The 26,621-nt window shown below is 51.6% G+C and overlaps 1 protein-coding gene across 1 annotated transcript; it reads left to right on the forward strand.

The window, feature by feature from the left end:
• Window positions 1-521: 521 nt before the first annotated feature.
• SLC30A2 (solute carrier family 30 member 2) lies at window positions 522-21,957 on the forward strand. The gene is made up of 8 exons (XM_078856625.1): window positions 522-1,121; window positions 6,655-6,827; window positions 7,691-7,837; window positions 11,552-11,705; window positions 13,140-13,356; window positions 13,803-13,908; window positions 15,994-16,128; window positions 21,535-21,957. The coding sequence occupies exons 1-8, from the start codon at window positions 1,042-1,044 to the stop codon at window positions 21,678-21,680; spliced, it is 1,158 nt and encodes a 385-aa protein (XP_078712751.1). The 5' UTR covers window positions 522-1,041; the 3' UTR covers window positions 21,681-21,957.
• The last annotated feature ends 4,664 nt before the right edge of the window (window positions 21,958-26,621 follow it).

Raw genomic sequence — 26,621 nt, forward strand, 5'->3', positions numbered from 1 at the left:
CCAACCCCGAATAACCATCGCACAGAAGGAAGGCGGAGTGAAAGTGGAACCTTGTGAAGAGTTAATGTGCGTGACGTCACCGCACTGTGGCCGGTGCTGCGGTGTAACTTCTCCAATGTTGCTGCACGGCCGTGTTGTCCGACGTTTCGCTCTCCACGCGCTGGGAGCTTTCCGCCGAAAACGAACACCCAGTCTGTATAGTCTGCGCAACTCTTCTTCGTGGAACTCAATCGAGTGAACGCTGCTGTCATTCGGTTCGCGAAGAAGTTGCCAGCACCGGTGAAAGGGAACATCGGACATCATGTCACGGCATCAGCAAGGCAGGGGTGGAGGGGGTAGGTATGAGGTGTTGGTTAGGCGGGCGGTTGTCGTCTGGGTTTGGGGGGGGTGATAACAAAGTTGCATCTCTATCGTTCGGTAACACCCCCCCCCCTCCACTTAAAAAAAAGCTATTGGTGCCGCTTGCAACTTTGGTGGTGGTGCCGTGTGCAAGTCTCTTTGTTGTTGAGGTGCGCGTGCGTGCTTGTGGGTGGTCTTGCACACGGGTCGGCAGCAGGCAGCAAGCGCGATTACAGACGAAGGCAGCAGCAGCAGCAAGTGCCCTTGGACACTCCACTCTGCGCCTTGTTACAGCCCGCGTGCGTGTGCGCGCGCTGCAACATTCACGACCCATGCGACGCCAGGCAATTCGAAGCAATTCGTTCCTCGGTCGAGTCATTCGTTATTATTATTATTGTTGTTGTTATTAATAATAACGCGGTAAAGGGACACGAGGCGCGTTCATACGGCGTGGGTGCCTGGACGGACACGAACGCGCGGTGTCTCACATTCGCTCGAATTTCAACCGTGAACCCGGTGGTTCCACCTCGGGGGGCAGGCTTGGCTGTTAAGAGGGCAGGCTCGAGGGGAAGTAAAATTACGGGGTGGTCGTGCTGGTGGTGGGGTGGGAGGCGAGAGACTGCGAAAGGAGGCGAGGGGAAGCCCACGACGTACGCGGTTGGAGGGGAGTCGGCCAGGCCGCGACGAGGTTGTGGAATCGCGATGGAGATGAAGGACGGCACTGAGAAGACGGGTCTCTTGGGCGTTGCGAAGAGTAGATCGTACACGGGTGAAGACGACAGGTGAGCGCTCGACCTGTGCCCAACTCGCAACCTCTTCAATACACGGCCCCCCACACCCCTCCATCATCGCCACCACGATCACCACCATCATCGTCTTCATCTCCACCCCCTTCCTGATAAGCGCACCGCTCCGGTGAGTCGCGTGTAACTTGACTCTGTATTTGTGCTGCAATGATGCGGAAAGTAACCCCCTTCCTCCCCCCACCAAAACGGCGTTTGTTGTTGTTGTAACGTTCTTACCCGCTTCTTGCTGGACATATGTGACAACGAGCTTTATAGCTCATCGGATTCCCCGGGTATGTGAAAACCAAACCATTCCGATTCTGTTTCTGCCCGTGCTGCAACTCGCTGGCGTGGCGGCGTCGGCCGCTTCTCTGCCGACTTGAGCGTGGACCGTTCTTCAGAAAGGCGCTCTTCAAAATGGGGAAGAGGCAAAACTAACTAACTTGAAGAAGGTGACGTTTTAAAAGTTTGAAAAAAAATCAACACAGCCACCCCCAACTGCCCCACCGTAATGTTGTGTTTACTGCCAGGGTTTGAATCGTAATGCTAATTTGTAACGCGCACAATTTTCACTTGGTGTCGGAGGCTGGAGTCGGGGATGGAGCACATGGGTAATGATTTTGGTTATTATTGTCGTAAGAGATACGATATGGTTACTGTTGTTAGTGTTAGTTATTGGTTTGTTGTGTTAGGCATGGCGTTGTTGTGTTTAGGCAGAGGGTTTGTGTTAGGATTGCGTTGGAGTTGGGATTAGTGTTTGGTGTTGGGTTGGGGTTCTGGTTACGGTTTGGTTCGTGTTAGAGTTGTATAAACTTACCGCAGCGTTGTCCAGATGAAGTTAACTTGATACCGAGAGGATTTTGCGTTCAGCTTGGTGCTAAGGGGGTTACGTATGAGGACAGTGCGATGGATCTGGTTAAGATCGGGATTCTATTACAGCAGTCTTTTACGAGCTCGGCACACCCATCGGGAGTCCACAGGTGAACTGTGAAGTTACGGCTTGTTCGGCAAGCTCGTGGTGCTTACGGTAGACGCACCAGAGTTAGCCCCTACCGCATAGTTAGCCCCTACCGCAGTGTTAGCCCCTACCGCAGTGTTAGCCGTGGGGGAGAGGGGGCGAGATTAATAATGAATATTGTCAGAGCTGCCGAGCCCAGCACTGCAGAGCACCCGCGTTTGAATCCGGGTTATCGCAAGTGTAGCGGAGTTGATAATGTCTGCACTTTGTCCACCAATGACTCTGCACTCACAAGTACGACAGGTTAAAGTACCAGAGTGGTTTGGGGGGGGGAGGGGGGATTCCTGATGGCCGTGTCGGAACAATGTTGAACCCCGCGCCGCTGGTATATCGTGGGGTCTGAATCTGTGTTTCACCTGCCACGGTCATTCAACCAGATTCGAGAGTTGCGATAAGTTGTTGTCCTGCTCAGCCTGGTCATCAATGACTGCCCAAAAATAAAGCTTGCATTGCATTTCGGTTGTTACCCTGAATGAGTCCAGCTCCGCAAACTCGTGTCGCTGTGCCATGGGGCCGTCCATAAATGACGTCACGCGATTTTGGACGTTTTTTGACCCCCCCCCTTTCGTCACACGGCGTCACAAAAAGTCAGACCCCCCCCTCAAATATGACGTCACAAAGCTTTGCCCCCCCCCCTCCAAAATAAAACATGCTTCAAATCGCTTAAAACTATTGTCATTGTAGTGCGTATTTAATGTGGCGCTGCACTCTGATGTTGTAGGAGAAAACATTTATGAAAAAGTAGAACGTGTTGTCTATATTTATTTAAAGTTGCGAATTTTGATGTGACGTCACATTTCTCAAACCCCCTCGTCACACATCGTCACAAATGTCTGACCCCCTCCCCCCCTAGGTGCGTGACGTCATTTATGGACGGCCCCATGGTCACTGTTAAGGGTGTCAAGAGGTAGGGCCAAAGCGGATTGTTCCGCTGAAGAACATTCTGGGTGGGGGTGGGGAATATTTAAACATTTTAAAACATTTGTACTTCGTAAATTGGCAGGCAGTGAAGGGGTGCTACACGATCGGCAGCCAACCGCTTAAATCGGCAGGGTTGGCAAATTCGCATGAATTCGCCGCGTGACTCCCTAATCTGCCGGGCTGCCAATTGACCAGGAGATGGCAGTACAGCAAGAGGGTTGCTGACCCCCCCCCCCCCCCCCATATGTGTGGACGTTGCATTGTGTGACTCGAATGAGCGCTTGATGTGCTGCTCGCATCCCGTTTACAACCCAGGACTACCGGGTAGATATTTCACATTCCCCGTGGCGGGGGCAGGTCAATAGAACAAGCACTTCCTGACTAAACAACAGGCGTTATGAATCGCGAATTCTACAACTGAATGAGGGCATGCGTCCATCACATCTATGTTGTTAAGTTGTGTGAATGAAGGAGTTTGCCCATGAACCTCGACGTTATTACTCTCCACTGCGTGGGACATCGCGACCGAGTAACGGCTGGCAGACATTTGTGATGACGATTTAATTTGTATTATTGTTGTCTCGTGTTCAATGACCAAATCACCCGGCATGCACCCGAGCTCGCCAGATGTTAAGAAGCCAAGCAGGGGCGTGTGTATGTGGAACTTCTTTCACACCGTACGCAATCGGAGGAAGGAGAACAAACTAAACGCGCAAAAAGGATCAAGCCTCGATAGTGCTTGGATGGGTGACCCCCCCCCCCCCCAGGCGGACTAAGCATTGTGGGCAGCAGAGGGTAGTCCAGCAAAACCATCCATTATGTATTCCACCTTCGCCAAACCCGCATTGACCGGCTTGGTGAAGTATGGTCAAACAACATGCGCAACCCGCACGGCGTGGGGAGGGAGGCCCCCCTCGTCGGGCGGTGGATTGACAGAAAGGGCCGTACGTGTAATTGTTACATGGTTGCACGTGGATTCATAGCGCAATGCCGCTCACACACACACACGCGAGCGCGCGCAGACAAGATTGTCATCGGGCAATCCCGGTGGCATGCGGCCTCGCTGGCACGAAGGCTGAGAAGGGCCTCGACTGCGGCGGTTGACGACGCGGCCCCGACGCCGTGTGGCCGTCGTCACATGGGCTTCGTGTGGAATGCGCGCGTGGGGGAGGGGGGGAGCACGTGGCCCGAGAAGAGCGCGTGGAGACGGGGGAGTCAAAGAGCCCCCTTGTGTCTGGGAGCAGCGCTCGGTGGGAGCACCACGCAGGGGAGGGGGGAGGCTAGAGAGAGAGAGACTGCACGTGCAATCCCGGCAGGGTCGGGCCTCGTGATCTTTCCCGGCACCCCACCCCACCGCTGACGATGTCGTGGGAGGAAGACTTCTTCATTCGGAGCTCTCGCCGCGGTGAACCAACGGCTCCCCGGCAGAGACGACGTCGCCTGAAACCCGCGCTCGTGAAGTCACTTCGCTCGGCCTCTCCTTGAGCCCCACGAGGGGACGGCACCTTGCGTTACACCTTGCAAAGAATGTCTTGTCGCTTGTCAGTGCCGGATTAAGTTGGTGCGGGGGCCTGTAGCATGTGTTTTATAAAGGGGCCCTACATTAAAAAAACACGTAAATATCAAAACACACATTTTTTTACTTGCATAGTAAAGTAATTGTATTTTTTCATTTTCTATGCAGCCAGACAATACGACAAATTGCTAACCTTAAACACCCAGTCGTTCATAAAAGTTGAAGGCGGTGTAGTACTATAGTAATTGAGCAAGTGCAGAATCACTGAACCGGAATTGATAGCTTGAAAGCATTCAGCGCGGGGCCCTTGAAAGTGTGGGGCTCGTAGCTACACGTGTATCTACTTGTGCTACTAGGATAATCGGTCAGCCTGGAATGGTTGGTGTAATGGCCCAGTTTACCTACCCAGGAAAACACCGCCGAGACTCGACGCTTTCTGAAGGAGCATTCCCTTCATTGGGATGTGTGGCCAAATGATTTTGTTACAGGTTACACCAGCCCACAGGGGATTATTGTGTCCGTCCATCGGGCATCCAAAAATGGGAGGGGTGGGGCTGGGTGGGGTGGGGAGGGTGGGGTTGGGTGGGGCTGGGTGGGGCTGGGTGGGGAGGGGAGGGGCTGGGTGGGAAGGGGCTGGGTGGGAAGGGGCTGGGTGGGGAGGGGCTGGGTGGGGAGGGGCTGGGTGGGGAGGGGCTGGGTAGGGAGGGTGGGGGCTGGGGGAGGGGTGGGGCTGGGAGGGGAGGGGTTGGTCACCCCGTGGTGCCCTTATAAAACTTAACGTTTAACCTACTCACGCCGGCTTGTGTCTGCCCTTACAGTCGGGCATATTTGCGGAATACACCACGCCGCCGTTGACCCTGGCCATTGACTGAGCAACCCAACGTTCGTACCAGCTCCCTCCGCAGGAATGTGTTTTAAAGGGTGACGGGTGCGAGTGAAACGTGCTCGGCGAGGTGATGGAAGATGGTGCCAGAGTGTGAGCAGCTGTGTATGGTGAGCCGAGCGGGTGAGGGTGATGAAGGGAGAGATTGCAATGCCATTGTCCTAATAACAGAGGCATTACCGTGCATATTTTAACAAAAACTATTAATAGCGGTTACGTAAACATGTGGCTCGCCATGGAAACCTGAATCGAATCTGCTCGGGTACAGCTTATATTAGATTGTTTGGCCAATTCCGTTCATGAGCATTTGTCTTCAAGTGGGAGGAAACTGGCATACCTGGAGAAAACCAACAAACGGGAGGTGGATGGGAGGTGGAGTTAACAGCTGAAGGCTCCCCCACAGAAGGACTCATGCCGATCCATTTTCTCTACTTTGCTGAGTTGCGCGTGTGAAAGCTGTGGCATTGGTGCGCGTGGCAGGGCGTAACCCCACGGTACCAGGTGGCCCCCTTCTCCTCGTGTTTTTCCATGAACGGCGATGATCCTGACAAAATCTTGCGAGTCTTCAATGTGTAATGACAGGGAGACACCTGCCGGCCTGTAGGGGTAATTACGGTTATAGCTGCATTACATAATGCCTTATTATGAAAGGGTGTAACTGGGGCAAAGGTCAAGGGCGGAGTCAGTCGAGAAGCTCCGGGAACCGACCCGAAAGTTCTGGAAAGGGGGCGTGGCCAGAGGTAGAGCTTGGCCGCGCCAGGCAGATATAAGGAGCACCGAACCTCTGGTTCGGGGCTGTTAGAGTGGGGTCTGGGTCCTGGTTGCGCCGCTGCCGTCGTCATCGCTTCGTCTTCGACCACGTGGCTGTTCTTCTGCAAGAGCAGCTTCGTCCCGGCAACTACGCTCTTCACCCAGCCAGCGTAGTGCAGCAACGGAGATTGGCTGCGTGTCTGGACAGCCTGGGTGTAGCCGCGTTACGAAATGTATCGTCCTGTGTGCTCTTAATAAATAAAAAGCCTTCTACTAGACGTGTGCCGGAAGTCGCTCGCTACAAATGTAACGTTACCATGCCAGATGCCCGTGTCCTTTCTAAAAGCACCCATAATGCACCTCCACAACAGCCACAGTGTACCAGCGCCAGCTGGTCTGATCTAACGCTGGCCCCCGCACGCCCCCTCTCCCCCGTGCGCAGCGCCTGCGTGATCGGAGGCACCAGCCCGTCGGTGTCGCTCGACATGGCAATGTGGCACTGCCACGCCGACCGCTCCTTGAGCGGCGAGCGCCACCGCGAGAAGCAGCAAGCCAAGCGCAAGCTCTACATCGCCTCCTTCGTGTGCCTCGTCTTCATGATCGGCGAGATCGTCGGTGAGGGTGTGCGCCCACGTTGCTGTCGAGTGCACATGCGGTGCAACCGGGGCCCAGGGGTCGGTGGCGGGAGGGACAGAGTAGGGGGGTGGGGGGGGGCATGCAGCCATTGTGGGTGTCCAGACACCCCCCCCCCCCGAAAATTGTTTAGATTTGTTGTAACTTGCTGACCCACCCTTACTCGACATCCGTGAAAAAGACCTTCATAGCTCATCGGATTCCTGCAGTCTAAACAATGATTAAGATTCAATCTTGATTTGAAGCTTTCGTGGCTGCAGGAATCCATACTCTTTGGTTCTTTCGGTAAAGTCACGTGGGTATAAAATAAATCGCGACGTTTCGGACGCAACACAAGCGTCCATATACCTACGTGACTTTACCGAAAGAACCAACGAGTAATGATGAAGATTGCCTAAGGCACATATTGACAACAATGTCGAACAAAAGTTATGGTATTTATGAGTCCACGTTTCTAAGTGGTAGGGCCCTATAGCCCGAGCCACGTGTCCACCATGGGCCGTAGGGCAATGAAGTCGTGGGCTGTGCGAGTCCCAAATCCCACTCCCCTCTACACCATCTCCACGTGATGAGCCACTTTGTTAAGCTATAATTTGTGGACAGGTAATAGCTCAGTGGGCTTTAATTGGTGAGATAAAAAAAAACGTTTAGTTTTATTTGTGTATATGTTTAAAGTGATTTGTTGACCTGTCCTATACTTTGTACTTCTATTATGTTGTTATAATGTTTGTTGTAACGTTCTGACCCGCCCCCCCCCCCTTCCCCCCTTACTGGATATCTGTGGAAAAGAGCTTTATAGCTCATCGGATTCCTCCTGTGTCAATAAATACTCTGATTCTGAACAGGCGGCTACTTGGCCGGCAGCCTGGCCATCATGACGGATGCCGCTCACCTCCTCACGGACTTTGCGAGCTTCCTCATCAGCCTCTTCTCCCTCTGGGTTTCCTCCAGGCCGGCAACCAAGATCATGAACTTTGGGTGGTTCCGAGCAGGTAAAAAAATAACAACAACAACAACAACAATCGCAGTAAGACACAGGGTCGTTGCACTAAGTAATGACAATTTGAACGATTTCTGTGACTGGAGCTGACGCGTCGACTGGACTACTACCGCTCCCGTCGCCGTCGTCACAAACGTTCTCACGTCCCCCGCGCCTCCTGATGTAGCACGGTTGGCTATGTAACGGTGTGCGAAGGAAGTTATACATACAGTTGCTCTGCCTATTTGTAAACGTTGCCACAGACATGATACAGTTGTTACCATCCATAATGGTAGTCGCAGCCTCGGAGGATGGAACACCCAATGGATAATCGCTGCTGCTCTTTCAATGTGCAGCTAGCTCTTTTTTTTTCAGAAGTGACCTGGCCATTAAATGATAGCTCAACGAAGTGGTAATGTATAGCAGCGTGTTTCTAAATGTGGAGGGGGGAAAAACCGGAGGGACCCGATGGGGAAAAAATCCACACGAACACCGGGGAGAAAATGCAGACTCCAAATATGCAGGCGTCGAGGTTGGGATCGAAGCCACGATCTCCTGTATACCGGGCGAGCGAGTTAACATCTCTCTCTCCCGGTGGCGCCGGGGGCACATTCCGACTGGTTCGGACACGTGGACACAAATGTAACTGTAACCGGGGTCATGGCACAACGCCTCCCGAGGGGGGACATGAAATGCAACAAAGTTGCGTGGATACACAAACATCAGTCGCACACTTTTTGGCTCCACGGTCACATTCCTCACATTTCAGAACTTTAACCCTTTTTGTCCGATAACAGGAGGAATTGATGTGCGAATAACAGTTTTTTGCTTGTTGCGGGTGTATCGTGTAACATTGCTTACTATCGGGCTTATGGAATTAGTGAGCCTCTGGATCGTCAACATCAGCCCACGACCCTGTCCGCGGCAGACCTTCACAACATGCAAAATGGGGAAGCCGTTGGACAAGAAAGGAATTACTTTGGACGTCGTCGTCAAAGAAACGGGACCAGCTGTTGAAATTAACGCACCGATATTCACGCAGCACCCCCCCCCCCCCCCCCGCCTTGAATACGAGTATTTGTGTGCTATTCCCAAGCAAAAATTATTCGTGAAAAATGAAATAAGTTCCCGGAGAGCCCCTCTAGAGGATTCTCGCTGGAAAAGTCCCTCGAGTTTTCTCTAGTGGCGACCCCTTTTGGATAAAGCGAGCATTTGCAGGGCTGCGCCTTGTGCCAAACAAACCAGAACATCGTAATTTTCAACAAGACCCCAAGCGATTTGTTCAGGGGTTGGAAAAAAGAAGTCGCGCATTACCGCACAAAGGCTTTAAAATGTGAAGAATTTTTGAAAAATGCCGACAAAACTATCCATCGTGTTTATCGGAGGGAGATTGTGATTTGGTTGTTTTCATTCGACAACAATAGTAGCCGTTACAAACGTAAAAGTATGCGTGTCTATGTATGTTGAACTTCTTTGGCACCTGTCCTAGCGAACCGTGCTAATCTGAGGTGCTGGGAAGGATTTGTTGAGGTATTTTGTCGATTACTTTTTGCTCAAGGTCCGCTTCCCCCCCCCTCCCCCGTTCGGGATGCACTCACTACAACGGCAGTGCCACGCTTATCGCTGATTGCGCAGTTATTCGATAGCGACATGGGCAATAAACGTGTTTCAGATAGCATGGCTCAATGGGAAAATCTCCTTACGCTCTGCATATCAAGATGACATTCGGCTAATAACTGTGCACTCTGCAATGTGATAGCCGGGAGTTCCAAGAAACTGCAAGACACCAAGGCAACTGCATATCGGTTTTGTCATCATTGGCACTCATCAGTACGGTATAGCCATCGCTGTCCACTCAGGGGTGGGATGATATCCCAATCCCTGCTCCTGCCCCCCCCATTACAATCGACAACTTCTACGGACAAACGTTGTGATGAAGTATGGTCAAATATGTCTCGTGGCTGGCAAGATTTTGGGAGGCATTTTCCCCAAAGCAAGTAAGTAGGTTGACACAACGGGTTGCACAAGTACACCTGTGTGCACGTGCCTCAAGGTTCATGGCCGCGGTATTGCGGCAACTCAAGATTTTTCTCGTTCAATCTGGAACTGGGTTACCGACAAATAGTGACGCGTGAAACCAGCGTTTTGCCAACACTGGGGATTTGCGATTTTTTTTTTAAACGCCACTGCTTCAGGTTTTTTTTCGTTGTTCTTTCCGCTGGCCACGAGTTAACATTTTTGCAAACTTCATGAATACGTTCACATCGTGGATATACAGGTGCAAGACACTGATGAAATGCGGTGCTGTAAGTTTGAACTTGTGAAATTTGGGCTTGCATAAACGAATGGCTTTAGAGAGGGCCCCTCCAGAAATCCCTCTCGTGGAAGCTCTTCCACCACCAGAGAGGGGTTGCGTGGCTTAATTATTGCGTCGTAAGTGTAATCATTTGTTCGGCTCGACGAATTGGTACGTCACTTCGGTCACGCACAGCGCCTAATGGATTGAGGGTCATTGCCAACGAGGGCGGAATGCTTTCAAGTTATTGAAGCGTAAAGGAGTCATTGGGAGAATTGGCCCGTCTCACCATTACTGGGGCTGCCCGACCAAAAGTCAACGGGTGACGGACAGATGACCTTCGTTTATGACTGGGTAGGCCCAAATGTATTTCCTCATTCGTGACCCGCAAAACTTGGCCTGGAATCGTGGATCCTGGAATTGCAGCATTTCGATCCCACTCCACTCCTGAACTTGTCCATCGCACTTACCCCCCCACAGTAAACCCACCCCCACACAATGGGAGGTCACTCCTCTTCCTTTGCTGCTGCGACTGCTGATGATGATGTCCACGTGGCTAATGAGACAGTCGGAATTGTTAGCTTCACGTTTAAGCCTTGTCTTGAAAACTCGCTCTCTTTGAACTGTCCGCTACCCCCTGGCCTTGGCCGTTTAACATGGTTCTGTTTATTTCCCTGCTTTCCATACACGTGGGATGCGTTTGGATCTATGGATGAAATGTGCCTTACAAATGTACATTGTTATTAATATCAACTGCGCTTGGTAAAGTTTGCTCACCTGATCCCCATTACTTGACTACATTTCTCCAGTTCTCTTATCATTACACTGGCTTTCAGGTCTTGAAACGAGTAGAGTTTAAGAGCCTTCCACTAGTTTTTGAAGCCTTGCATGGGCTGGAACCACCACCATATGTTCACGGGTTAATTAATCGTTAAGATCTGCAGACTTCGCCCTTCTGTGTGTACCCCAATCCCAGCTGCGTCCCTGGGGTGGGCGGGCATTGTATGTGCGCCACGGTTGTGGCATTCCCTACCGTTCGTTTATTTATCCGATTAATGTGGATAATTTTAAGTCTCATCGTAAAACACATCTTAAGTCATATTCTTGGGGTCTTTCGGTAAAGTCACTTAGATAGATTAAAAGAAAATAACAAAATAACCCAAAACTACGACGATTCGATGGCAACACAAGCGGTCGTCATAAGGAAAAAACTATCTATGTGACTTTGCCAAAAGACCCGAAGAATACGAATTCCTGCAGTCACGAAAGCTTTAAGTCAAGATTTACATCTTAAGTCGGTTTATTATATGTATCTTCTCCTTCTCTTTCGGCCTTTCCTTATTCTCACAAGGCGCCTTGAGACATTAGTGGAAGGCGCCTTACAAATAAATGTTAATTTATTATGATGGTTGTGCGTGCGTGCGTGTGCAGAGATCCTGGGAGCACTGCTGTCGGTGCTGTCCATCTGGGTGGTGACGGGCGTGCTGGTCTACCTGGCGGTGCAGAGGATCGTGAGCGACGACTTCAGCATCGACGGAGAGGTCATGCTCATCACGGCCGCTTGCGCCGTCGGCGTCAACATCATGTGAGGACCGGCCGGTCCCTTTTTTTTTTTTTAAGAACGCTTTACCGTCCGGCGTTGCAGAGGTGCGCAAAGTGAGCTTGGGGCAGGAGACGTCACTCGTGGGGGACGATGGTCGAGGGCTGCGATCAACGACGGAGGGGCAGCAGACGCGTTCGGGAGGGGAAATGATGCAACCGGTTCTTGTGCCGGTGCTGGGTGGGATGTGGCATTGCGGGACGGTGGGAGATTGCGAGGGGCGAGGGGGAGGCCCTTCATCCAGCAGTGGATTGACCATGGCTGATGATTCTAGATTTGAAGATTTCGTGACTGCAAGGATTCATACTCTTAGGTTTTTTCGGCAAAGTCATGTAGGTAAAAAATTAAATTAAAAATAATAAAAGTAATAATAGAAATAAAATAAAATAATAATCACGACGTTATGGAGGCAACACAAGTCTCCGTCATCAGGTGGGACCGTCACAGCTAGATTTACTGTATCAAGTGACTCACTTGTGACTGATGACGGAGACTTGTGTTGCCTCCGAAACGTCGTGATTTATTATTTTATTTTATTTATATTATTACTTTTATTAATTTTATTTTTACCTACGTGACTTTTACCGAAAAAACCTAAGAGTATGGCTGATGATGGCGATGGCATGGGGAAGGCCCCTCACCCAGCTGATCAAATAGGGCTGATGGTGATTGGCTCAAGTTGAAAGCGATGCCTTGGTTCTGGGCGTCTGCCTGCCTGTCTGTCTGCGTCACGGAGTGCCCACGATAACTCTCGTGGTGGGGATGTATGTTTGTATGTTGAACGATCAAAGATGAATGAAATTATAGGGTGAAGTCGTGTTGCCATTCGGGAACAACCCTCTAGAAAAGCGGCTAAATTGAATTTGAAGAGTGTCCCAAAATCTGGCAATTAGAAAAAAACAGTGCTTAAAGTATTCGCCCTGCTAGCGAAGGCGCTGGTGACATGCACTCACTTGGCTCTGGTGAATCACCTGACTATTTTTGCACTGCGGTGGCGAGATGTTAACTACCTTGCCTGGTATACAGGAGGTTTTGGGTTTGATCCTGACTCCTGATGCCTGTATATTTGGAGTTTGCATGTCTCTCTCCACGTGTGCTCGTGGATTTCCATTTCGGGCCTCCCGGTTTTTCACTCCACATCTAGAATCAACTTGCGTTTAGAGGATCTGGCTGCTATAAATTTCCCACGTGATGATAAGTTGACCTATCATTCGTGGCCAGGTTGCTTCTGAAAGAGAGCTCTATCGCTTGGTGGGCCTTACCTGGCAAAATAAAAAATAGTTTTGGTTTGAGTTTAGCATATGGAGTCGGTCTTCCAGGAGGATATGGGCGGGGTGGGGTGGATGTGTTTGGGAACGTGGGAATGTGGGAGTCAATATGCGCCCATCCTCCTCGCGTGTCCCCCCCCCCCTTTCGCAGCATGGCCGTGACGCTACACCAGCCAGGCAGCTTCCACGGCCACAGCCACGGTGGCGGTGGTGGCGGCCACAGCCACAGCCACGGCCACGGCCACGGCCACGGAGGGGGTAAGGAGAGCGAGCAGAACGTGAACGTGAGGGCGGCATTCATTCACGTGCTGGGCGACCTGCTGCAGAGCCTGGGCGTTCTCATCGCTGCCATCATCATCTACTTCAAGGTGCGTGTGCTCGTGTTTGTGTGTGTGCGCGTGTGTGCCCACGCGTATGTGCGCCACACTAATTGAACCCGGCGACCCGAGTTCGATTCACGCTCATGATCAATAACAGTGAGGAATATTCGAACTGGTCCTCGGCCTCCCCCAGGTCGACTTAGCCTCAAATGAGTACCTGGTGCTGTGTGTAAACGTCGCCACTCGGGAGACAAAGGTGGTCGGGCGTGGTGTTGGCCACCCACCCCCTCGCGTGCCTTGCCGGCCGTCATAGGTGCTCGCTATACTGGTCCCTGCCATATGAATATAGAATTTGCAACGCTGGCCTAAAACCACCCACGATGATGTACACCGCACGCCACTCAATCAAAACAACGGTTGCGTTTTGGGGCACTGCCGTTCTTGTTGACTTTGTTGACGTGCAAATCTTTTTCTTTGTCTTTGTGCTTTGACAGCCAAACTTGAAGATAGCCGACCCGATTTGCACGTTCATCTTCTCAGTCATCGTGCTGGCCACCACGATCAGCATCCTGAGGGACGTGCTCAGGGTGCTCATGGAAGGTGCGTCTCTTGCGTGCGCGCGTGTGCGTGTGCGTCCGTGCGTGCGCGCTGATTGGGGAGCAGTAACGTTGCGGTCGGCACACTGCGCTACAAACCCGGCGACCCGAGTTCGATTCCCGCTCACAGCCAACATCAGTGATAGATTATCTGAACCGGTCCTGGGCCTCCCCTAGGTTGACTCGGCCTCAATTGAGTACCTGCTCCAGTGTGTAAACATCGCCACTAGGGAGACAAAGGCGGTCGGGCGTGGTGCTGGTCACCCACCTCATGTGCTGTGCCGGCCTTCATAGGTCCTCACTACAACAGCACTTGCCCCAACAGTCTGTTTAGTCTATACTCGGGGATCTTTGTCTTTGTAGCTGATTGGACTTGCCGATGACAGGTACCAGCAGTGTTAAGATCGGCCTCCCCTGAGGATGAGGTTCGTGAAGGATGCCGCGGTGGAGTTGGAAGCAGTCGCCCTCCAACAACAATGGAGGGCCGTGTAGCGCTGAGCGGCTAAGACGCAGAAAGTTGGCACAGGCGGTGCCATCTGCCAGTTGGTCACCTCATTCAAGACATGGTACCTGGGTCTGTTCTGTGACCACCTGCCAGCGAGCTTTCGACACTTCACGTGGCCTCAAAGTGCACCTAGCATTGCACCAGCGGCGTGGTGACGTTACCACTACTTGGTGATGAACGGTGGTGGTGGTTGTTGTGCATACGTGCATGAGTCTGCGCTCCTGCCCCCGTTAAGCCTGCCCTTTCACCCGTGTGCTGACTTTTGTAGTTGTTTTTATTTAAATCGGATTCTCTAGTCAAGTCCGAGTCTGGGGAATTCACTCAGACTTTGGTAGAGAGTTGTAGCCATCGCTACACCAATAACTGTCGTCGACTCAAACGGAAAATGCTATTGCCAACTCATATTTTCATCACAAAAATTCGTTGACATAATGAACGCTGTCCTGCGGGGGCTGGTGCATTTAATCTGCATTGGTGTTGGAACAAAATAGTTTTACAGAGGATCTGACCCAGCGGTAGGAGCTGACCCAGCAGGAGGGGCTGACCAGCAGGAGTAGGTAGGGCATACTATCACAAGTTGCTCGGATTTCTCACATTTCGCCGCCACTGCGTTTGGAGGCCGTGTGCCGTTACAACGTCGCTATCGTTAGCGCTAAAAAGCGCGGCTGCTTCTTTGGAGCCCGCGATCACGATGCTGTCGCAGAGAGAACATTTGCTCGTGTGTTAGCTGGGTTGGCAACCACTTGGGTCGTCGGTGTAATAGACCGAGAGTCCGGACAACGTTGATGCCAGCGAGTGCAGCTTCAATTGGGGCAAAAGTCCCCTGGCAGCCCGTATCGAACTTACCGGTGACGGTTGGGCATCGGGGGATCAGTTACGGTGACATTAAAATCGGACCCCGCGGTGTTGTGTGGTCCACTTATCTCGGCCGTGCGCGTGTCTTTAATGATCACTCCACCCCTCAATAGCCGGGTTACAAATTACATAAAAACTCGAGAGGCAGAAATTCTAACGTCACATCATGAGAGCGTGCGCAAACAATGCGTGGAGAGATGTTGTTGTGTGATCTGTTTACTGAAACCGGCGCCCTCCCCCACACCGCCAAATAAGCACGTGAAATTGTAGAAAGAACACGTTTTTAATTTCAAAGCCCTCTTGAAGTCTCCTACGGGGAAAGCGGTGGCGCAAGGGGTTTGCGCGCCGCCCTAACGAACCCGGCAACCCGAGTTCGATTCCCGGCCACGGCTAGCGTCGGTGGCGAGGTAATATCTCAACCGGTCCTGGGCCTTTTCCCACCCCACTCCTTCAGCAAGCTACACTGACCAACGTGGTGAAGTATGATCAGAAAAACTGCCCATGACTGACACAGCGTGGGGGTGGGGGGGTAGGCTTTCATTTAGCAGTGGATTGACAAAGTGGCTGTCAAAGAATGGCTTTATTACAATTCTCTCGCCAAATCGCTGTCCACGTGTTGCATTCTTTAACCCTCACCTGCCCTGCCACACTTTCTCCCATTTCTCTCCAACCCACCCCCCCACCCTTCCCCCCCCCCCCCCCCACCGTTCCTCGTCACCCCTGACGCAGGGACCCCCAAGGGCATTGACTTTAACGAGGTGAAGGCATCGCTGCTGGCAGTGCCTGGGGTGCGCGATCTGCACAGCCTGCACCTCTGGGCCCTCACCATGAACCAGCCCGTGCTGTCCGTGCACATCGCCATCGGTGAGACTTCAGGGATGGTGGGGGGGGGGGGAGATGTTAACTACCTCGCCTGGTATACAGGAGGTCGTGGGTTTGATTCCACGTGGATTTTTTCTCCAGGCCCTCCGGTTTTTCCCTCCACGTTTAGAATCAACAAGCGTTTAGATTGTTTTGCTGCTATAAATTTCCACATTATGATAAGCCAGAATATTGAGCCATCATTTGTGGCCAGGTCTCTTCGGAAAAAGAGCTACATAGCTCAGAAGACCTTACCTGGTAAAGTAAAAAATAGTTAAGTTTTTAGTTTGGCGGCATTGGGGTGGCCTCTCTGAACCCCTTCCTAAAATTCCGGTTGCGTTATGGGGAAGAAGAATATCTCACGATATCGGAGGAGGGGAGACATGCGTGTGTGCATGCACTGTCTTGAAGCGACGTCTTATTATGTAACTGGCAACAACTGGCACGGAAAGTACTTTCAGATTGGCTAGGCGAGAGCCATCTCGGAGAGAGATGGACTATCCGGGGAATACCACGACGGGTGGCAACGCCAGCCTGATTGTGCGTTGGCCGCGTATCTTCCGGTGCTGCGATTCGTGAATAACAATTCTAATAAAAATAGATTCTTAGTCCCGAGATAGATTTCATAGATCGCATTAAGTACTTGAGAAAGAGACTACTAATTATTGAAATCGTTTTTAGTTTCGGAGGGAACGCGTGGATTAAGCGGAGCTACACACGAACAAAGAGCTGCTTTTAGATTTGAAGCTTTCGTGACTGCAAGGATTCATATTCTTAGGTTTTTTCGGTAAAGCTGCTTCCAACACGTTGCAGCGGTACCAGCGCAGCAGCAGCAGCAGCAGGGAGAACATCCTCGTTGGGTGATTGTGGCTGGCCCTGCCGGGCGTAGATACAGGGAAAGGGACGCTTGATGTCGTAACTAGCGATGGGTTACGACACAGGGTGTCCACGAATTTGGGCTCATGTCTGCACATACATTTTCTTTAGAAAACGAGGTTCATAATGAAAAGGCACGTGGTCCCGCACCAATCTCACTGCACTCGTAGAACGTCTTTTTATTGTTGCCCTTCCTCCTCCCCCCCCCCGTACGAATACGGAGCCATCACTTTCACGGCATTCATACAAATGATCCACTTGTTATCATTGTTATTATTACTCTTTAGTTCTTTCGGTAAAGTCACGTAGGTATAAAATAAAATAAATCAAGACGTTTCGGGCGCAACACAAGCGTCCGTCATCGGGTGGGAAAGCACGGTCTGCTGCTGAGGCAGACTGTTTTAAAACCTTTTAAAACAGTCTGATGACAGACGTTTGCGTTGCGCCAGAAACGTCGTGATTTATTTGATTTTATACCTACGTGACTTTACCGAAAGAACCAAAGAGTATAGATCAACACACTCCAGCGTAAGAGTTGCGTTCATCGGCCATACTTCGTCGTTGGATCCTCCCCTGCCTCTGCTCGCGAGAAAGGGGGACGGTTAGCCCTCGTATCTATTGTTGTGCAGCCAAGGTGGCGCTTCTGGTGAGGGGGGTTGACTGCCTTTTTCAGTTGTCGCTCGAGCCAAGTATATATGCTGGGCCAATTCCTCGTGGAGTATTCTTGCATTAAATCGACATTCGGCCCAATGTTTGAATATGTAAAAATCCCATCCACTGGGTGGCTCAAGGGGGGGACTAATACTGCATAAGAGACACTGGTTCAGACACTTGCCAAGAGCCTTTGTTCGAACGCTTCTCTCGTTCGGATTTCTTTACTTTTACCTGCCCAGACCCTGAAGTTTGCGACACAACAACAACAGCTGATTCACCTGTCCAGAAAAGCCTCACGGAGTCTCGGACAAAATTAACAGGAAGATCTGGCGACAATCGGATGTTTGGCCAATAGCATGTTTGTTTTAAACGTTTGGATGTGAGGATAAACCGGATTACCCGGAGAGAGAGAGAGCCCACAGAGATTTTGAGAGGATAAAAGACAGATGGGGTCAGCGGCTTATTTGTTTGCACTGCCATCTCCTGGCGACATCATTGCCCTGCTGGCTGGGCACCTCACGGGAACCGATGACCTCTTAAGCAAAACCCGCTAACTGCACGTAACAGAACAAGACTCGGCGTGACCGTTGCGTAACACATGTGCGAGGGTCAGTGGGCGCACCCAGCAGCAAATTGAAATGAAGACACTGCTTTTGGCGAAGACACAAAAGGTCGCTTATAAATGAAGTTTGCATCGTGGGTTATTAAATGCATTTAATTATTTATAACTTCACCCCCCCCTGCCTTCAACCTCCCCCACCAACCCCCGCCAGCACCAGGTGCGCATCTGATGGGACATGGTATCACTTTCTGAACGCATCACGTCATTAAAATTTTACAGAATATATAAAAATGTGGTCCCTTCGCAACCGAGAAAAACACCGCGGGAGCGCGTGTGTAAATATTCGCACGCATTTGCATCGCTGCTAAATCTGTGTGTGTGCGCAAGGCCCTGGGGACGCAATACGCAAGCACTGCTCTGCGCTCCGTGTGGACCGCTGTGTCAATGTTGCCGGTGCGAGCATCGAGACTAATGGGACCCGAACCTGTCGGGTTCGATTCCAAGACGGTCCGATCCATTCCATGTTTTATCGAGGGTGCCACGGTGGTGAGATGTTAACCGCCTCGCCTGGTAAACAGGAGGTCGTGGGTTTGATCCCGACCCTGGCGCCTGCTGTGTTTTTGGAGTTTGCGGTGAAATTTTTCTCCGGGTCCTCTGGTTTTTCCATTCCACATTTAGAATATTCGGCTGCTATAAATGTCCACATGATGAGCCACTTCGTTGAGCGATCATTTGTGTCCAGGTCGCTTCTGAAAAAGAGCGACATAGCCTTACCAAGGTAACATAACATTTTTTTTTTTAATGGTGTCTGAGAACCAATTACTCTGCAGTCAACTTGGACCTTGATTATTACACCTTAAAGAAAGCCCTGGAATGGCAGTGCCGCTGTACTTGAGGCTACTTTTTAGACGTTTTGGGTGTTGTACATTTTTTTTTTAAGTTTACATAGTGCATACGTTTACAACGACTCTGACAACGATGTAATGAGAGCCACTTTATTGGGACACCGCCACACTACGGGACTCGAGGCTGCGATCTTGTCTTCGGCCCGTAACTTCCTTGGAACGTCCCCTACCCTGGTGCTCTTCCTTTTCATACCTCTCGAGCCCCCTTTCTCGAATCTTCTGTCACTGTTTTTCTCCGAGCCAATCTCTGTCTGGGATCCTATCTGTTTCGCCCCTAATCTCTATAACAATTTATTCCTCCAATCACTCTCAAAGTCTGCCTCCCGACCAATCACCATGGAGGCCTCGTTCCAACAATTGGAGACCTCCTTTATATTTGAACCGTCTTTAGGCTGCACATTGGCTTGGTGAGTGGTTGCTAATTTCGGTCATTACACGTCGTTTAAAAAGATGGCCACGTCGTTTAAAAAGATGGCTGGACTGCCATTGCTGAGCTCCTGGGTTCAAATCTGGGCAGCTGCTTATGGAGAGTCTGCTACCGGGGCTGAGTAAGTCAACCTTACTCCAGGTAAACCGATGGGCTCAATCCTGTCACCGAATGTTATTTGGTTATTACAGCGCGCGTATTGACCGTAAACCTTACGCGCACGTCCGCTTCGTAGCGAGCGTTCAAGGTCCCGTGGACATCTTTTTTTGCGATGAGTGAGACAACCTTGTGCCAGTGTCACTGTCCAAATTATTCCAAGTTGGACAAATGACCCGCAAATGACTATCGGAATATGCAGGGCAATCGTCGAGAGAAAGGGACCCCTTGTGCGAAAACTTGACAGGACCCTCGTGAAAACGGGCCTTGAGACTCGGTGAGGCTTTCCTGGGTAAACAAGCATAGCAATAAAATAAATGATGGGGGCGGGGGCGAGTCGAAAAGGGACAACACAGAAAATAAGCTGCCGATGCCCATCAGCCTGTGCTCTTTACACGATGAGTTGTGACTGCCGGATGTAATTTTACCTCTGCCCGTCTGAGCTGTTAACTCCGGTGCCCATCTCATGTTCAGCATTGCTTTCCATGTGCGTCGCATTTAGACGGCACAAAAATCCCATCATATTAAGTTTGGTGCTCGGTGTTTTTATTATTTTTTTCCCCAAAGCTTTTCAAATAAGGCCGAGGGCGTGAACGCATGAGCTTTGTCTGTCTGATACGAGGGTGGCTGGGTGGGGTTGGGGGGGGGGCGGATGTCATGATAACTCATGTACAGGCGAGCCAACACGAACAGAATGTTGGAATAAAGTTGTGTTCCTATTTGGGACGTTCCCGCTAGAAAACTGACCAAATCAATTAAACGAATGCCCAAAACCTGTGGCTCAAAAACAGTGCTAAAATTATTCACTTCTACGTCGTCACGTGACGTCATCACGTGACCTCTGCGTCGTCACGTGACCTCTGCGTCGTCGCGTGGTGCTGGTATGGCGTCGTCATACATCGCGCGACTTAAACTAAACTAGAAAACTAAACAATTGTTTTTCATTTCATCAGGTAAGGCCCACTGCGCTATATAGCTCATTTTAAGAAGTGACCTGGCCACGAATGATAGCTCGACGAAGTGGCTTATCATCACGTGGACATTTTTCACGGCCAAATACTCTAAACGCACGTTGGTTCTAGGAGGACCCGGAGAAGAATTCATGTGACCAGTGGGAGAGCGATATGCAAACTCAGGTCGGGATTGAACCCAACACCTGCATTCCAGGCGAGGTAGTTACCATCTCGCCAGCGTGGTGGCTTCAAGACTTAATTTCGTTCTGCGGATTGGAAGGTGAACTTTGCGCTAGCTGAACGTTTCTGAGAACAGAGGCATGTTGGAAGGATTTAGAGTCTTGAACTTTCCTTATAACAGAGAGATATGCCGACTACGTTTGTTTTCCCCACTGAACAACCAAGAGACGTGCCAGAGCCGTACATAGCTAGCCTGGCAGGGCTCGGGTAGTTTTTTTTTTCATACTGCAGAACCCCGTGCTGCTGACATCACATGTAAGGGACGAGTCCAGGTGCCATACTGACTGACATCGCGCACAACAAACGCATCATTGGCCCTGGCCCTGTTTGGCCCCCCGATCCAGATTTGATCGTCTTGTGAAGTCTTGAGGCCAGCCAATTGTATAGATTGAAAAGAATTTCCTTAACCGCCTTTTTTATTTTGAATGTTGTCCTTCCCCCGCACCTCTGATTTTAGCGCGGTCGGCTACGTACGGTGCGAAATAAGTTCAACATACATACATATAGAGTATCACTGCTTGGTTCATGCTCGGCTCGGCAATTAGCCAGCGGAAAAACGACTGCAAAAGGGGTTCACGGGACCTAACTTCTGACTGCCCCCGTCCTGCCTCCCCCCCCCCCCGTGTGTGTTTCCAGAGGAGTCTGTCGACCCTCACCTCGTGTTGAGCGAAGCGACGATCGCGCTGCACAAGAAGTTTGGCTTCTACACGACGACAATCCAGGTGGAGCGCTATATGGACGAGATGAAAAATTGCACCGACTGCCAGGACCCGAGCGACTGAAACTGTGCGAGTGGAGAGGCCCAGTTGGCCCCCCCGCCGCCCACCCTCCCACCACCCCCCTGCTCTTCACCACCCCCTTGCCTACAACGCTTCAATAAGAGAATAAATGCGGACGCCATTTTTACAGGAGCAGTAGGCTTCATCGATTTAAAAGCGATTATTACGCTGCTCGATTTGTGTGCGTGTTTGTTGCTATGGAACTGGTTTGCGTAAACTCCACAGCCATTTTGGAGGCGCTTCATGCACCACTGGTAAAATGAATCGATTCTTAGACGGAATCTCGAGAGGTGGGGGGGGGGGGGTGAATCGTTATGGGCCATGGTCATAGATAGTGTTAAAACCATAAGATTTTTCTTATCAGATTTTAACATTATGCTACTGTTCTGCCAACGTCACAATGACCCATTTGTGTGCGCCTGCATTCGTTGGTCTGCAGTCCATCTTTGATCGCGTTGTGATCCGAGTGTGTTGTTTCGCATGTTTGGGCTGCGCTTGAAAACAATTTTGGGTGTTATCCTCCAACTTGCGTCACAAATTAGGCCCCCAACTCCTCCTCGGGTGACGTCACGAGATGTTTAATGGGCCCGCTAGTGGAGCAGACGGAGCCGAACCCGAGTTGTTAACCCTGCGGGACTTTATTAACCAGGTCGGCCGCAAGTGCTTCGAATCGCAAATGGTTCTGCACCAATCGGCAAACGCAGCCACCGCTTGTCCAGGTCACACCGTTACTCTTTCCAGCTGCCTTCTCTGCGCACAAGGCGGCGGGCGCCCGCTAACCTGCCCTGCCAAAACTAAACGATAAACTAAACAGTTTTACTGAGCTGGATAGCTCTTCAGAAGCGACCTGGCCACAAATGATCGCTCGACGAAGTGGGTTATCATCATGTGTAATTGTATAGTAGTCGAATACTCTAAACCCATGTTTCTTAATGTGGAGGGAAAAGCCGGAGGACCTGGACAAAAATCCACATGACCACGGGGAGAATGCAAACTCCCAATATACAGGCGTCAGGTTCGGGATTGAACCCACAACCTCCTGTATACCAGGCAAAGCAGTTAACATCTCGCCACCATGGTGCTCATCTCAGAGCAGTCGAACCAATTTTCTTTGAAACGTTGAACACTTTGGAAATAACAACGACAAATTTCGTGTTGTTTTACGACGGGAAACCAGTTTAATCACGGACTGCTGCGAACCCGGATTTTGGCCATGCAAATCTGACTGATGTTGCAATTCCGGAGCCAACTGGTGGCGAACTGTTATCTGCCTCACCTGGTAGGCAGGAGTTTGCATGTCCTCTCTTTGGTCGTGTGGATTTTTCTCTGGGTCCTCCGGTTTATCGCTTCTACATTTTAGAAACGTGCTTTTAGAGTATTTCGCTGCACGAAATTTCCACTTCGTTGAGCTATCATTTGTAGTCTGGTTGCTTCTGAAAAAGAGCAACATAGCCTTACCAAGGTAACATGAAACATCGGTTTGTTTTATAGTATCTGAGATCTAATTGTTCTGCACTCTGCAGCCAACTTGGACCTTGATTATCATTACAGGTTAAAGTTAGCCCTGGAATGTCACAGTTTTAGTTGTAAATAAAAAAAAAAGCTTATCCGAGTGCATACATTTTTTAAAAAGATGGTTGGTGCAAAAGTCGGTTGCTGGACTGCCATTGCTGAACTCCTGGATTCAAATCTGGGCAGCTGCTTATGAGAGTGCTTTCAGGGCTAAGTTGGTCAACCGTACTGCAGGTAGACCGATGGGCTCAGTCCAGTCACCAATGATTGCACGCAAAAAAAAACCCATCGCATTAAATGTATGTTTATTTTATTTGGTTATTACTGCGCGTATTCACCGTGAACCTACTGCGCGCATATTCAACGTGAACCCACTGCGCACATCTGCTTTGTGGCGAGCGTTAAAGGTCCCGCGATGTATTTTTTTTTGCAAGGAGTGCGCAAACCGCGTGCCGGCCGCGAATGACTCGATGGGAATATGCAGGGCGATTGCTCGGGGGGGGGAGGGGGGACCTCAAGCGAAAATGTGATTCCGCAGCAGCGAAGCCGTTCTGCCGGCGCCCCGCCACCAACAAACGACAGGGCCGACGCTGCTCTTCCCTCGCCACCCCCACATGAACAATAACAACCGCCATTCGCCACTAAGTGGCGGTGACATCACCACGACGCTTGTGCTAGGCCATGTGCACCTTTACGCCACGTGAAGTGTCGAACGCCTGCTTGCAGGAGGTCACGGGGCAGACCCAGGTGCCACGGGGTCGACTGACTGAGATGACCGAGATGACTGGCTGATGCACCACCTGTGCCCCCTACTGTGCCAACTTGCTGTGCTTTAGCCACCCGGCGCTCCGCACAAAAATCTAGCAGCCTCCTACCGTTGTTATTGAGCTGATCTGGCCCATGCCTTCCAATCACTCCAGACCAGGTGCCAGCATCATGGCCAACTCGGGCATTGAAGTCACCCAACAAGATGACTCTGTCCAGAATGGCCACTTTAGCCAGCACCTGTGACAGGTCATAGAAGGCATCTGACTCACCGGCTTTGCCTGCATCCCTCCACGCATGTTCGTCTTCGGTGGGGGCATAAGTAACCACTCCTTGCCTCCGGTTGATGGGAAGGCGAACCCAAAGTAGCCTGGGGCTTACAGCTTCCCACACCTCACCACCACGCTCCCACACCCCCTTCATTCTTTTGTTCAGAAGAAGAGCCACACCCTGTTGTTTGGCAGTCTCCTGCCCCGAGTAAAGGACTGTCCACCCCTCATGGTGGCAGGAGCCAGAACCGGTCCACCAGACCTCCTGAATGCCACAGAGATCCAGGCGGTACCGGTCCAGCTCCCGACAAAGGAGTGGCAGCCTCTCCTCCGCAGTAAGCGTTCGAACATTCCACATGGCTACACGCAGTGGTTTTTCGTTTTTTCTGGAGGAGCCCCGAGGGTGAAGATTCAATCTCCTGGCTCCGCCAATTGGGGTTTGGCCAAGGGACGTCAAAGACGCCTGTCCCCCCGGGGCCTCTGGCACAAGCTTATTAGTTACATATTTATGTTTAAGTCGTGGTTTTGTGGTAATTGAAGGTGGGGGGGGGGGGGGTTACCAGACCCTCGCACCCGTCCAGAGCCCCCGTTTAGCCACTGTGGTGGTCACTGACGCCATGAGGGGAGAGGGCCAATGGGCATTGGCGGTCACCTGGCCGACAGGTTATCACCCAGAAGCCCTCTCATGGGACTAATCGTCACGGTTTCCTGAGGCCAGGGAATTGGGCGATCTCCCCCAGAGGCTAACTCGCACCGCGGCGCCATGACTTGGGTGATAATTACATGGTCACGACGGGCTGCCCAGCCACCGCGGGTAGAAAACACGCACGACACACACGGGTCAGCAGGCAGGTAGGGGGGCGGAGCCACGAATGGCGGGAAAACTGGGCCGACCCTCTGATTGGTAGGACAAATGTGCTTGTGCACCAACGCAGCAGCCCCGGGGTCGTCCCTTTAATGTAGAAGGCAAAATGCGGACGTCTGAGAAAGCAACGGTCCGTGACGGGAAATCCGAGCGATCTGATTGGCCGGGGAGGCCAGCGGATCGGCGCCGAATTCTCTTTGATGGAGAGAACAATAAAAGGCGAGAGAAGGTATAGATAAAGTCAGTCGTGTTCTTAAGTCAGAAATCGGAGTAGCCACCTCGCCCGGCCACTGGATCATCCGTGAGACGAATCTCAGCGCAGTCAGGCCCCAGGAGAACTTCGTGCAGCCTCGCCTCTCCACGGCTCCCCGCACATCCGAGCTGAACTGTGAGTATGCAAGAGAGAGTTGGGATTTAGTGTAAGATCCTAGGAAGGTTAATTCCAAGGAGACGAGGTAGATCTGGTTTAGACCATCGGGAGATAGGTTAGACCTGCCCTGCTGACTCAGACTGATCCGGGTAATAGTAGCTCGCAGCCACGCCGGGAATAAATTGTTCGTGATCGATAACAGCCTCGTGTGGTTTCTACGAGTGTGAGGAAAGTCCGTGGTGGTGTGTGCACGTGCGCTCGCCGTAATGCGTGTGGTCGGTGCGCGGAGTCACGGTAGAAGAATCGCCGCGCCTGAAGGACTCCGCGAGTGCGCGCTTCGTCCTGTGACCCCAGACTCCCGCGCTACATGTGGGCTAACACCCATCCTGAATACCCGCCCCCACAGCCCTTTAAATCATCTTCAATAAAAAAAACCCAATCGGCGATGCGTGTACGAGTGACGTCTCGGCCCTCTGACCCCTGATCCCCCGCTCCGCGCGTGCGATTGGTGCGTCGTTCTGAGACCCATCCCGAATACCCGCCCATCCACAGCTCTTTAAACGATCTCCATTACCCACCCACGGTGGCAGCGCGTGTGCGAGCGACGTCATTGCCCTTTGACCCCTGACCCCCCCGTTCCGTGCGTGTGATTGGTGCGCGCGGTCCTGAGAGCGGAGACGTCGCGTTTGAGTGGCTGCGCGTATACGTGTGAGGGCTGTGGTGTGCCGAGGGTCTCCTACTAACGTTGGGAGGAGTGTGAGTGAAGAGCGGGGAATTAATTCCAAGTAGCCGAGTGCCAGCCCCGAAGCATGCCCCCCAAACAGGACCCGAGGACTCGAGGGGCCGCGTCGCGAGGAGAGGAGCCGGAGAGCGTAAACCCTCTCACCGAGAACGAGGAGTCAAGCAGCAGTTGCTCTCACACGAGCGAGGAGCCCGGAGCCCGCAGCCCTCCCGAGATCAGCCCTCCCCCGGGGGGGGGGGGGGGGGAGCCGGGGGCCCGCGTCCCCCACAAAAACTTGACAGAACCCTCGTGAAAACGGGCCTTGAGACTCGGTGAGGCTTTGCTGTGTAAACAAGTGTAATAAAAGACTCCGTCAGGCGATGCTGGTCTCCGTTTGTCTATTATTCAGGTTCTTCTCCGCACCTTCACTGGCTTCCTCTCG

Source organism: Lampetra fluviatilis, chromosome 5 (genome assembly GCF_964198595.1).
Source record: "Lampetra fluviatilis chromosome 5, kcLamFluv1.1, whole genome shotgun sequence".
NCBI classification, from domain to species: Eukaryota; Metazoa; Chordata; class Hyperoartia; order Petromyzontiformes; family Petromyzontidae; genus Lampetra; species Lampetra fluviatilis.